Here is a 13,544-nt window from a genome sequence, read left to right as displayed (position 1 = left end):
CAACCAACTGTGTGTGTGTGTGTGTGTGTGTGTGTGTGTGTGTGTGTGTGTGTGTGTGTGTGTGTGTGTGTGTGTGTGTGTGTGTGTGTGTGTGTGTGTGTGTGTGTGTGTGTGTGTGTGTGTGTGTGTGTGTGTGTGTGTGTGTGTGTGCGCGCTTTCTCCAGACAAAATGTACAGTGTTGCCTCCTGGCTCAGCTGTGTCCATGCTGAGGTCTTTGTTCCAGGATGTTCATGTTCAGGTGAGACTTGAAGCTGTGTTGTAATAAAGATGTTAAAATTGTAGCTAGCAAGCACTTTTATTTTTTAACATACACCCAAGGAAGTGTTTTGTGTGGGGGATATATACAACAGTGCATTTGTGTTTAATCCAATAGGTACATCATTGCACTAAATAGTATTGTTTAGTAAGTAAGTAAAGTTTATTTATAGAGCGCTTTTCACAGATAAAAATCACAAAGTGCTTCACAAGGTACAACCACATTGAAATACATTGGATGAAGATAAAACATTTAAAAAGTCAAAGATAAATTAAACCCAGATAAATGTTAGTGTATCTATGAGGAACGAAGACGTGAAAGTGTATCTGCTGCCTTTGGCCAGATGTTAAAATGCACATCTAACTCTCTATAAAGAACACTATCTAAGAGTGTCTGTGATTACTGGTTCCTCCATGTCTGCGAAGCACTTTTTATTAAGCATACTTTGTTGGTAAACTTGACTCATTGAAAATGTTTGTTATTGTGGGTTAAAAGCTCATCTTGTGTGTTTATTTCTCTTCAGTCTTTGATGCTGACAGAGAGAGCCTGCGTCTACAAGATGCTCATCGACCTCACGGCGACCAGAGAAGCCGGTAAGAGACAGCAGGTTTGAGCGTGATTCAGTTGATCGAGACAGACGCTAACCGTTCTCCTCTATGACTGAGAGCTTTGCTGGAAGAAAACTTAAGCTTCTGTGTTGAAGACACATGTGATTCCAAACAGCACAGAGTCAGTTTTGAAAGTCCAAAATCTCACCAGTTGGCTGACTAATCTCTGTGGTCATTATTGCTCACCCCAGGGCGCTGATACCAGCTCACCAGCCCCATAATAAAGGACGGAGTTGTCACAACTTAGGCAGAGTTGAATCATTTGCATGCACTGGATGTTTTGCATGCGAAAAAGAAGACGGACAAAGAAGTGTTTGTGTGTGGCATGACCGTATCATGAACACACCAGCAGTGTTGGATGACGCAGTGTGTCCTCGCCTCTGTCTCCCCATTTTATACTTTATGAAATAGAAGAAAGTACTTGATCAAACAGGAAACAAAGGCTCTTTCTCATTTGTTAGTCATAATTGTTGATTAAGCAATCTTCCACACACTTGTAGCCTACACCCTACAGTACATCCTAACAACTTCCTCGGATTTTCAGGAAGAGGTATGCGGTGTAATTTCTTTAATTTGGTAGAAATAAGAATTTGTCACCACTCTCCAAACATGTGATGATCCTATATTTCTGTGCTCTGTCTTAAGTCTGATTTTAGGTTCTGCATTGAATCTACGCCGTAGGTACGCGTAGATACGTACATGTAGCTAGATACTCATAGCTACATACTCATAGCTACATACGCGTAGCTACATACCCTACGCTGTAGCCTGATGCGCACCTCCCCAGAAATGTAACTACACGTCACGGCGACGCAGACCGCAACAACTGTGATTGGTCTGCTTGGCTGGGCTTGGTAGTGTCACATTTCCCCCCTTCTAATTTCTGGGTTCTCCTCCATGAACAACATGAAATCAAGGAGAGGGCTCACTTTTCCTGCTACAGATTTCCAACCGTGGTCAGAAAGAACAGAGTACCTGCTCTGCGTAGAGCCAACGTACAACTGACTTTAAAGGTCCAATGTGTGGGAATTTCTCCCATCTAGCGTTGAGATCATATATCACAAGCAACTCTCTCTCGCCACGCAGTTCAAAGTACGTATTGCAGCTACAGTAGCCTTCAATGCTTCAAAAAGCCGGTCTCTTGCTCTTTTCAATATCCTTTTCTTTGTTTGGGCGAAAAAGAAGACTCGTGTTCCATACGTGTGGTCCTCCATGTTTCCTTCTTCAAACTTGCCGGAGCCGGGAAGCTACGATACCCATTAGCAGCACCTGCGAGTTTATCATGGGACAGCGAAAACGCAAAAGGTGGAGCAGTATGTCCTGTATGTCCCTTACCGGCTAACGTATTTCAAGAGGGCGCATGAATATGGAGCGTCTACCCCAGTTCATGAGAATGTAAATGTAAAATTTCAAGCTAAAAGGAATACTTGGAATTGATGGTGGTGGTAAATAAAATGAAAAAGGACAAGTTTGTGAACGGGCAACACAGATTTTGAAACTAAACACGTTACACACTGGACCTTTTAATCAAAGCGATGTGTTCCTGTTTGACTTTTCCACAGAACTGAAGGGTTTGGGGGCAGACTTTGTCTTTGGTTTTGTCCAATCAATGGACGGAGAGAGGGATCCTCGCAACCTCCTGTTAGCCTTCCAGATTGCCAAGAACATTGTCCTCCGGGGTTATGATCTAGGTGAGTGTGCATACAGGTGCACACACACAGACACAGCATCTTTTCTCGTTGTTTTCTCAGTGTCTCTGTCCCTCTCTGACCTGGTTTTCTTTGTTAGTATCCATTGCACAGTTCCAGCATGACTCTCTTTTGCGTTCCGTTGATTTCCTGTCTGCTGTCTCAGGTAAATTTGCAGAGGAGCTGTTTGAAGTGACGTCCTGCTATTTCCCCATCGACTTCAGCCCCGTAAGTCCCTGTTTACTCAGCTGCTTTGCTTTTTAAGAATTGGTGGAAGCAGAGAGGGCAGCAGACAGAAATGTCATCACTGACTTCCTGTGGCCTCACGTCAACTCTGCAGGAAACAATAATACAGCGTCTGCCTCCTCGTTTGCTCACGCACATTTCCCATCTCTGCGTCACAGATGACCTCAGCTCTGTGATTGTTTGTTGACTCTCTAGAGCAGAACAGCACATTACCACGATGATCTGATATGATGTGGGCTTCTGTTAGACATAAAGGCCGCAACGTTCTTCTAGAGCTGCAAAGCTGAATCGATTAGTTGTCAAATGTGAAATTAATCCCCAACCATTTTGATAATAGATAAATCGGTTTGAGTAATTTTTTTATGGAAGAAAGTACAAAAAAATGTCTGATTCCAGCTTATTTTTTTTGCTTTTCCGCCTTTAAAATCGATAGGACAGTTAGGTGAGAAAGGGGGGGGGGGATATGCAGGAAATCGTCACTCGAACCTTGAACGTCTGTATCGAGGCATAAGCCTCTCAGTATATGTGCGCCTGCTCTACACACTGAGCCAACCTGGCCACAATGTGAATATTTTCTAGCTTCTTTACTCCTCTATGACAGTTAACTGAATATCTTTGAGTTATGGACAAAACAAGACAGTCGAGGGCTTTGGAAAACACTAATTGACATTTCACCAATTTCTGACATTTTATAGACCAAACAACTAATTAATTCATTAACGAATTAACCAACAGATTAATTGACTATAAAAAAAAATCGTTAGTTGCAGCCCAACATTTTTCTGTGAACATGTGTAGCTGCATTTATGATTTCTGTGTGTTATCCCCCCCCCAATAACACACTCCACCCACCCCAGCCTCCCAATGACCCCCACGGCATCACCAAAGAGGAGCTGATCCAGATGCTGAGGGACGTCCTGACTGGGACGCCACGATTTGCTGAGGTGGGGACAATCATTTTCCATTTACGTTTCTCTTTTTGGTGCAATAGCCGTGTGTGTTGTGACCTCCTTTTAAGGGCCTAAAGAGAGTTTTATGAGCTGTATATTGCTTCACTGTTGCAGTTTCTGTTACCGCTCATCATTGAGAAGCTGGACTCCGACGTTCCGAGTTCCAAGCTGGACTCGCTGCAGACTCTGGTGAGAAATCTTCTACTCTTTTCTGGAGTTTGTAAACGTGGATGATATTACAAGTCATCACAACTACAGTGGAGCTGCTGAGAGGCCCAGAGCAGGAGGTTTTACATTCAACTCATGGAGGGGATGCAGTGTGTACTAGGGCTGTAGCGATACACTAATCTCACGATACGATACACGATATTCAGCTCACGATACAATATATATCACGATATTCAGCCAACGATACGATTCGATACGATTTGATATATTTCGATACACTTACATCATTTTCTGAAAGATTTAAAGGGGACCGAGTGATTTTGGTGACATCTTGTGAGTGTTCCATTTACTTGGATTTAATGAATTGAACTGAAAACATCAATAACAGAATATATGTCTCTGACTGGACAGAGAGTCTACAGCAGGGATCATCAACTACATTTTTTTCAGAATTTTTCTAAGCACTCTGGCGGCCGGACTTTCAAATAAAGAAAATAAAATGAATTTATACCTAATACGCCTATTCTTGTTCAAAATTTTCACTTTCTCACTGAATTAATGCTACTATTTTTTAACATGTATTAGTGTGAGCAAACTCCTAAAAAACATGGAAACTCCCTAATGATAACTGGCTCTTTAACTAGAAAAAGATCTCAGACTAGGAGGCAGTTCACTGAGGAGTGATGGTTAAAGTCTGTGATTATGGAAACATTATTGTAGTATGCAGCATCCTGATTGGTGGAAAATGCTTGCAGAAAGAAAGGCTGTTGTCAGGTAAACATGTCACTGTCAAAGAGGCTGAAGCGAAAAGTTGACGTGGAAAAGCCAAAAGCCCAGCTTTAATGATGAATGGACTGATAAGCAGGCTATGCACTCGTCATGTATGCCTCATTTGCAATGAAACGATGTTGTTGCAAAATAATACAACCATCATCATCATCAATCAGCCAAAATTTCCAGATTCCCGGCAACCTAAGATAAACAGTTAGACTAAAAACCGACAGCTTTTGTTTTAGCTTGTTTGTAAAAATTCGCTATTTGCAGAGTAGTGCTGTGTTTGCGTAAAACAGCGCGGTGGACTGAGCAGATTGAAATATCGCTTTCTACGTGTTGATGCCGGTCTACACAGGTGAGTGCATTGATGAAGTATTGACTTTCTACTCACGAAGGTTTTTTTGGAGCCTGTTTACAGAAAAGAGACCAGCGTGAGTTCATCTGCCCCAGCGGCCGTTGGTAACTCTGTATCGTTCCCAGTCAGGTGCTGCGTGTTTTAACCTTTAACACACACACATCTCGGCTCAGCTGTGTGTGTGTTTTAACGCACACACATCTCAGCTCAGCATTTGAATGGGACTTATGTATCGATACTCGCGGCATAAAAATCGATACTTTCTTGGGGGGAAAAAATATAAATTTATATCGCAGAATTGATAAAATTGCTCAGCCTTAGTGTGTACCATAGCTGTTATATCTGCGGGGTGTACTTGGTTTCTTATCTCACCCACGCTTGATATTTTTTCAGACTGCTGCCGTGTCACAATATGAACATAAGGACTTGGCGGAATTCCTCGAGGGACTGTGGGCGTCACTGCGCCGAGAGGTTTGTTTGAGATAATTGTATACAAACAGTAATAGTACCTGTGATTTTATTTTATTGGTGTGTGTATATGGTTTAGCTTTGTATGGAAATATTTTAACATCTTAAAGTGTGTTTTTTTTTGTGTGGAAATGGCCTTGTACTTATTGAGTTGCTGATTTTATTTTCACCCACTACACACTCAAAAACAAGAAGCATCTTTTAAGGCTGCGTTCACATCAACCCAACTTTGGATGAACAAAATATCAAACTCTGCAGTGTTACTCTATAGTGTTTGTGTTGTATGTTCAGTTGCAAACGATACCATTTGAACTCCAAATGATGTCTCCAAGACATATGAAGATGTGAGTCACCGTCTTCTAACAATAGTACAGATGCTTCAGAAGTGAGAATGTAATAGAGAGCATGTCAAGGCCAAAGGCCAAATCCGTCCGCTCGCAGATTGTGATCCGGCCCACATATCCATTTAGGTTCCCAATACATTTTGGCCTAGCTAGTGTTTATCGCTTTCCCTACATTTTTGTCACTTCGTTGCTTTAGACTTCCAATGTTTTTGGCGCTTTTTCTATGATAGCTAAGAAACTTTTTTTTGCTGACCTTTTTAGGGCTTTATGTTGCCCAAACAGTAAGTCAGAAAGCTATTTGAGACATGCAATAATAATCTCTTTAAAAAAAGCATGTAAATAAACTTTACATGTCTGGCCCTGGATGTGATTCTCTTTTTCCAGTGTGGCCCGTTAGGGAAGTGGAGTTTGACACCATTTATCTAAAGGAAATTACCCAAAACACAATGCTTTATGGGAAGCAGGGAACAAATGCAGTTGTTCATGCTCTGAAAGCCAAGAAAAAGCCAGGGTGAACACTGGACCAGTGCTGATATTCATCAGTACGTTCTTGTGTGAGAGACAAATTCCTCAGGCTCCAAGCACTGAAAACCCAATTAAAGATCCATTACATAAATGTGTCAAACCATGTAGACGAAAGTAAACAAACTGTTAATGTAAACGCCTTCTTGGTCCATCTGAAGAACAAAGAAATGAAGTAGAGCTTGTTGTTTCCCTGCAGGTGTTTCAAACAGCAAGTGAGAAGATTGAGTCTGCCGGCCTCGCTGCTCTTACCGCACTCACTTCCTGTCTGTCTCGCTCGGTCCTCAACTCTGACTCTGAAGACTCCCTCAGCACCTTCCTGGATCTCGTTCTCAAAGGTGACATGTTGTGAAATTTAGCTTATATGCACATGAATAACAAATCCTCATTTTATTGGAAGGATGTATAAACTCCAAGAGTGTCCAGAAAAGTTGTCAAAATAGAGGAAAAATTGCCATTCGAGTCATATATTTGAACTAAATACAGAGGTTTTATTAAAACAACAACATTGGGAAAGACTTGTTACATGACTTTGCCCTGGTGCATGCAGAGTGTCTGGCAAGCAGAAAGAGAGGGTGTGTAGATGTATAAAGTGCTATGTCAGAACTGTGGTTATGGGAGGGTTTAGTGCTAAAGTAGATGGGCAGGAAATTATACCACAGTGACTGTTCAGCTCTCTAATTTCAACCAACATAGTACAGTTAATGTGTCATGTTAACAGTGCACAAGATACAATGTTAGCCTCAGATGATAGTTTGTTTCCTGCCAAAATGCAGTTAGTTTAAGAAACCTAGCAACCTGTGTGTGTGTGTGTGTGTGTGTGTGTGTGTGTGTGTGTGTGTGTGTGTGTGTGTGTGTGTGTGTGTGTGTGTGTGTGTGTGTGTGTGTGTGTGTGTGTGTGTGTGTGTGTAATCTATAATCTCCATTCTTGAGAAGGCAGTCTTGACTATGATTATAATATAGACACTGGGGTTTGACTGATATTGGTCGAGTTTTAAAGGCTAGTCCATATTTTAGACTGAAATAGGTTAAACTTATTGACTGATCTGCTTGTAAAGAATTTGCAGAGAAATCCTCTCCACTTTTTTTTTTTTCCATTTCAGCTTTAATAAAACTCACTAACAGCCGTAACATATCAGTATACCTCTGTGAAACATGTCTAGTGGTATTGTTCTGTTTTTTTTTACTGAAAGTGTGATGTCGTTACAGACTGCAAACATCACCTGTCTGAGCCGGACCTGAAGCTAGTGTGGCCCAGCGCCAAGCTGCTGCAGGCCGCCTGCAGCGCCTCCGACAGGGCCAGCCACATCATAACCGCCGCCGTGATGCCCTCTCTCATTGAGCAGTACAACAGCAGAGCGCAGGTACATAAGGCAACCATCCAGATGTTTGTTTCGTTTAAAATTTGCATAGGGAGAGTGGTGCTGTAACTTGTGCTATTGTTGTACTATATTATTATTATTATTATTTATTACATTTATATAGCGCTTTATCATAGACACTCAAAGCGCATTTGGGGGGAGGGGGGGTGGGGACTGCTCTCTAACACCACTAATGTGTAGCACCCACCTGGGTGATGCACGGCAGCCATACAACGCCTTGCGACGCCAGACGCCAGAACGCTCACCACACATCACACACACTATAGTATTTTTGAGGTCATTCTCTTTTAGTGTCATTCACTAACCCTAACCCAATCTGTGATGTCATGGACATTAAGGCTGCCATTGCAAATCAGGCAACCATTGCAAATAAGAACATGTTCTTAATGACTTGCCTGAATTTTAAAAAAAAAAAAGGTGAAAAAAAAAAAAAAAAACTCTTAAGTCAGAATATTGATATCTGCTATGTAAACAAACAAGGAACGGTAAAGCATGTGCGCACCAACAAGACTTCATGGTGCATTCAGGTTATCTTATTATCTTATCTTAAAGCATGTGGGCACCAACAGGACTTCATGGTGCATTCAGGTTATCTTATCTTATTATCTTATCTTAAAGCAAGTGGGCACCAACAGGACTTCATGGTGCATTCAGGTTATCTTATCTTATTATCTTATCTTAAAGCAAGTGGGCACCAACAGGACTTCATGGTGCATTCAGGTTATCTTATCTTATTATCTTATCTTATCTTAAAGCAAGTGGGCACCAACAGGACTTCATGGTGCATTCAGGTTATCTTATCTTATGTTATTATGTTATTATCTTATCTTAAAGCATGTGGGCACCAACAGGACTTCATGGTGCATTCAGGTTATCTTATCTTATGTTATTATGTTATTATCTTATCTTAAAGTATGTGGGCACCAACAGGACTTCATTATGCATTCAGGTTATCTTATCTTAAAGCATATGGGAACTGACAGGACTTCATGGTAGAGCTGGGCAATATATCGATATCGTGATATGAGACTAGATATTGTCTTAGATTTTGGATATCGTAGTATCGTAATATGGCATAAGTGGTGTCTTTTCCTGGTTTTAAAGGCTGCATTGCAGTAAAGTAATGTCATTTTCTGAACTTACCAGACTGTTGTAACTGTTCTATTATTTGTCTTTACCCAGTTAGTCATTCTATCCACATTACGGATGATTATTTATCAAAAATCTCATTGTGTAAATAGTTTGTGAAAGCACCAATAGTCAAACCTACAATATTGTTGAGGTATCAATATCGAAGTTTTTGGTCAAAAATATTGTGATATTTGATTTTCTCCATATCGCCCAGCCCTACTTCATGGTGCATTCAGGTACACCTCGTAAGGTCATGATGCATTCAGGTGCAAATAATGCATGTTTTCAAAGTAATTGTGAGAACTGTAATAGTACTCATTTTGGTACTTTGTTTTGGCAAATACCCAAATGTAAGTACTTATACTTACAAAAAGTGGTATCTGTGCATCCCTAATGATATGAGTTACTTACTACACTAGAATAAAGGACTTTTTTCTCTGTGCAGTGTTCCCACAGGCGAACATTACTGGAGGTGGTGCAGCGATTTATCCTGTCGGTAAAAACCTGCCGGTCTTCAGACAACGGCAAGTGCTGTTTGTTGCTTGTCTTACTTCAGGGCAACATTTTCATTCCAGAGAACTCATGTGTGGCATCCATTTCTAACAGCTGGGTCTTGTTCCACTTCAACAGCAATAAATAATGATACAAATCTTACAAATTATACACTACAAATTATACATTTGTCTCAGATTTTAATCCCTTGGGCACATCTGTTTCATGCCATTGCATTGCAGAGTGCGGTTTTTGTGTTTGAACATTGCATGAACAAGAATAAAAAGCTTTCTGTAGTTTATTGTCTCTTGACATTAAATTGTGAATAGTTTGTAAAAAAGGAACTTCAAAACCGATATAAAAAGGACTGCTCTTCTTTTTTTCTTTTTCTTTTTTGAGATACTGTGACTGTGTTTAGGTGCGGTTCATGCATAACCATGGAGACCAGAGACAGAATTTGATTTCAGATTTTAACTTTTCTGTTTTTGTTTGTCTGTGTTTCGCCTTCTCCGCATTAGAAGAGAGTGTGTTGTTAGCCTTCCGTCCGTCTCTGTGCAGCATGGTGTTTTCTGCCCTGACCGAGACAAATGCCAGTCTGCAGATCACGGCCAACTCTGTGCTCACCTCACTGGCGCAACAAAGAGGTGAGGTGCAATGAAGTCTTTTACATTCACAGCTTACCGCAGAGTCAGATTATAGTCAGACATTTAGCACAGTTTCAAATATTACAAATGTACTGTGTCTCTCAGGCCTGCTGTTGGACTCTGATATTGAGCTGGCTGTAGATCACCTAACCAGACTGGTGCTGACGGAGGACGACGCCGAAGTCAGGTGAGCTCATGTTGAACATCCTTCCATCTGTCTCTCCTCTGTCATCATTTGGATTCCTCTATTGCTACTTCTCTATTTACCTCTTAAAGGTGCTCTAAGCGATGTCACGCGTTTTTTAGGCTACAACATTTTTTGTCACATACAGCAGACATCTCCTCACTATCTGCTAGCTGCCTGTGGCCTGAACACTGTAAAAAAAAAAAAAAAAAAAAAACGAGGTCTCTGTAGACAGCCCAGGCTCTACAAACGCCAACAAAAACAAACTGTGCCAACCTGCACCACCAAACATAACAAACAGTGTTCCAGCCAATAACCGACAAGAAGGATTTTGGGGAGGGGACGGGGTTAGTGCGCGGAAGGGAGGGGGAGGGGACGGGATGAGGAGGAGCTAGCCTCCGTTTGTTTGACAGTACTTCGAATGTCAACAAGAAGTGACATCACCCCACATCCCTTAGAGCACTTTTTAAAAACGCACATAGTTGCTTTTACCTTAAAGCTGCCTACGCATGATCCGCTACAAAACCGCGAGGTAGGGCGCAGGGCAAAGAGGCCAAGCGCAGCTCGGGAACGTCATGCAATCGGTTGTGCCTTTAAAGGTCAGCGGCAACTAGGTCAAAGTTGAATTAATTTGAACTTTGAGCGCAGCGCTCGGCGCAAATCCGAGCCGTGCGCGGGCGCCAAGGGTAGCGCAGCGCGTAATTGGGCGCAGTTTTGCCCCCTATCGTGTGTAGGCGGCTTAAGTACTGTGTAATTTGTGTTTGTTTGACGGTTGAGCTGACCATAAATGGTATCTGTCTGAGTCTTTGTCCTGTTTTCGGCCTGCAGTCTTGCTGTGGTGGAGTGTGCCGGAGCCTTAGCAGCGTTGCACCCTGAAGCCTTTATCACTAAACTCATCCCAAGACTAAAGAAGGAGATGTTTTCTGGTAAGTGAAAAGCGTTTTTACATATAATATAAAAAATGTATTATATGTAAAAACTCTATACAGATACTAATATTATTGTATTATACAAAGCTTGTAAAAAGTAGCTGGACTTTTCCATGATTTATTTCTTTACCTCTTTGACTTTCTTTACCTTTTTTTTGTTTTTGTTTTTTATCAACAGCAATATTACTTTAATTTTAAAGGAGAAAAAAATCTCTAAAAATTGACCTAAATAAATTACAAATATTTAAACGTAAACTAAATAATTGAATAGACACTCTCCCCCTTCCACTAATGTTTTTCTTGAATTTACCATTTAACATGAGGTCAGCAGACTGGCAATTCATGAGTGTATCTTGCACATCTTTAACCCTCCTCTGTTCAGAGCCCATGGATCATGACAACGAAAGAGCCGTTTCTGAGCGGCGTTCCCATCATGCAGTGCGCCAGCGGTGTTTGTCTGCTCTGGCTGCGGTGTCCACCCAACCCAGTGTTGTCCAGGAGAGCACGCCTGTCCTCTTGGAGGTCCTGAGCTCAGCACACACAGGTAATCTGACTTCAGGCATAGACTCATTTCTTTCTCAACATGATTGCTGGAAGCCTACAATCCAAAAAAATAAACAGCCATTCCTCTTTATAGATGACTTATTTTGTTGTTTGTTTATTTTAGACCGTAGAGACGTTTTCTTGATAGGGTTTGAAGATTTAAACATTTTTCACCTAAATTGCCTTGAAGCAGTCACAATCTCCATATTTAGGTAGAAGGATTTGACAATAGCTAAAGCAGACTTTTTTTTAACTGTATGGCCCAAATAAAAACACTGGTCCAGGTAATCTACGTATTAGTCTTCAAATACAAAAAATGTAAAGGTCAAGCAGAACAAGAGCTACGATACAGTATCGCTACCCATCAAATTCTGAAATGTGAGTTTCAGTACTGTTAGCTGACACCTCACATCTCCCATCTGCATTTGTGTCAAATGACATGCATCAGTTATTGCTTAACTTGTGTGTTGTTGTTGTTGTTGTTGTTTAAAGTCACAGGAATTGTGTCTCGTGTACAGGCTAAACAAATGAAGAAGAAGCAAAAGAGAAGTTTCAGTGGAATGCATCATTCTTGTTCTTGTCTTTTTCAGGTAGTGTTGGTTTCTCAGTGGAGGAGGTGGTGTTGGCGTGTCGCAGTCTCCAGAGAATAGCAGAGCAGGTTCAGGACACTGAGGAGACGGGGCGATGCTTCCATGACATCATAATCCCACGCCTGCTGTCTCTGGCACTCCAGGCAGCACTGCAGGGTGAGCAGTTCCTCAACTGAAATTCTGATAATGTCCTCTTTTACTTTTCACCATCACCCCACATCATCCTCACCAAATAACTTCTACCTTAAAGGTGCTCTAAGCGATGTCACGCGTTTTTTAGGCTACAAATTTTTTTTGTCACATACAGCAGACATCTCCTCACTATCTGCTAGCTGCCTGTCCCCTGAACACACTGTATAAAAAAAAACGCTGTCTCTGTAGACAGCCCAGGCTCCACAAACGACAACAAAAACAAACTGGCCAACCTGCACCACGAAACATAACAAACAGTGTTCCAGCCAATAACCGACAAGAAGGGTTTGGGGTTGGGGGATTGGTGCGCGGAAGATTGGGGGAGGGGAGAGGATGAGGGATGGGCGAGCTAGTCTCCGTTTTGTTTGACAATACTTCGAAAGTCAACAAGAAGTGACGTCACCCAACATCGCTTAGAGCACCTTTAACTACTGATAATGTGCTACTTCTTCATTCTCAGTCCCACCACAGTCATCCTCGCATTTTTAAAGGTCCCGTATTGTAAAAAGTGTTTTGTTGTCTTTTTATGCCTCTGCGCCGGCGACAGCTATGGCCGGAGGCATTATGTTTCAGGTTGTCTGTCTGTCTGTCTGTCTGTCTGTCTGTCTGTCTGTCTGTCTGTCTGTCTGTCTGTCTGTCTGTCTGTATGTCAGTCAGTCAGTCCCATTCTTGTGAACGCTGTATTTCAGGACCCCCTAGAGCAGGGGTCAGCAACCTTTGGCACGTATGCCACCATTGGCACGCAGTAGCTTTACCAATGGCACACTAGCAGTAAGTGTGCAAGAGAGTTTTTCGGAAATGTCCTCTCATCCGCATTCCAAATGATTTTTTTTCACAGCCATTGGCAGGAGCACAGCCTGTTATTTACAGTAGTTTGATCGACTTTTTCCCCATCTGCTACTCCGCCTGTGATGGCTAGTACTCGTTGCCTTATTCACAGAATGCGGCACAGACGGAAAAAAAACACTGCTTCTCCATCCATACACCCCACCCCGAAACCGCCGGTCCTCAGACTCTGGTCTGCTCTCCATTCCCCACACCAGACTCTGTACCTTTGGAGACAGAGCCCCATCCCAC

General features: G+C 41.9%; 1 protein-coding gene across 2 annotated transcripts in view; it reads left to right on the top strand.

The window, feature by feature from the left end:
• Window positions 1–13,544, top strand: part of mms19 (MMS19 homolog, cytosolic iron-sulfur assembly component) — a 28,352-nt gene that overhangs the window by 3,933 nt on the left and 10,875 nt on the right. For both annotated transcript variants that reach the window (XM_028567435.1, XM_028567436.1), the window contains exons 6-20: window positions 165–239; window positions 781–850; window positions 2,428–2,556; window positions 2,720–2,781; window positions 3,657–3,743; window positions 3,864–3,938; window positions 5,440–5,517; window positions 6,580–6,718; window positions 7,590–7,744; window positions 9,339–9,417; window positions 9,904–10,029; window positions 10,135–10,216; window positions 11,042–11,139; window positions 11,525–11,686; window positions 12,276–12,431. In XM_028567435.1, the coding sequence (XP_028423236.1) occupies window positions 165–239; window positions 781–850; window positions 2,428–2,556; window positions 2,720–2,781; window positions 3,657–3,743; window positions 3,864–3,938; window positions 5,440–5,517; window positions 6,580–6,718; window positions 7,590–7,744; window positions 9,339–9,417; window positions 9,904–10,029; window positions 10,135–10,216; window positions 11,042–11,139; window positions 11,525–11,686; window positions 12,276–12,431 (1,573 nt within the window). The remainder of the gene's footprint in view (window positions 1–164; window positions 240–780; window positions 851–2,427; window positions 2,557–2,719; window positions 2,782–3,656; window positions 3,744–3,863; window positions 3,939–5,439; window positions 5,518–6,579; window positions 6,719–7,589; window positions 7,745–9,338; window positions 9,418–9,903; window positions 10,030–10,134; window positions 10,217–11,041; window positions 11,140–11,524; window positions 11,687–12,275; window positions 12,432–13,544) is intronic.

The sequence above is a fragment of the Perca flavescens genome, chromosome 21 (genome assembly GCF_004354835.1).
Source record: "Perca flavescens isolate YP-PL-M2 chromosome 21, PFLA_1.0, whole genome shotgun sequence".
Taxonomy (NCBI): domain Eukaryota; kingdom Metazoa; phylum Chordata; class Actinopteri; order Perciformes; family Percidae; genus Perca; species Perca flavescens.
The sequence above is the reverse complement of the archived record's forward strand: the minus strand, read 5'-3'. Positions and strand labels throughout refer to the sequence as shown.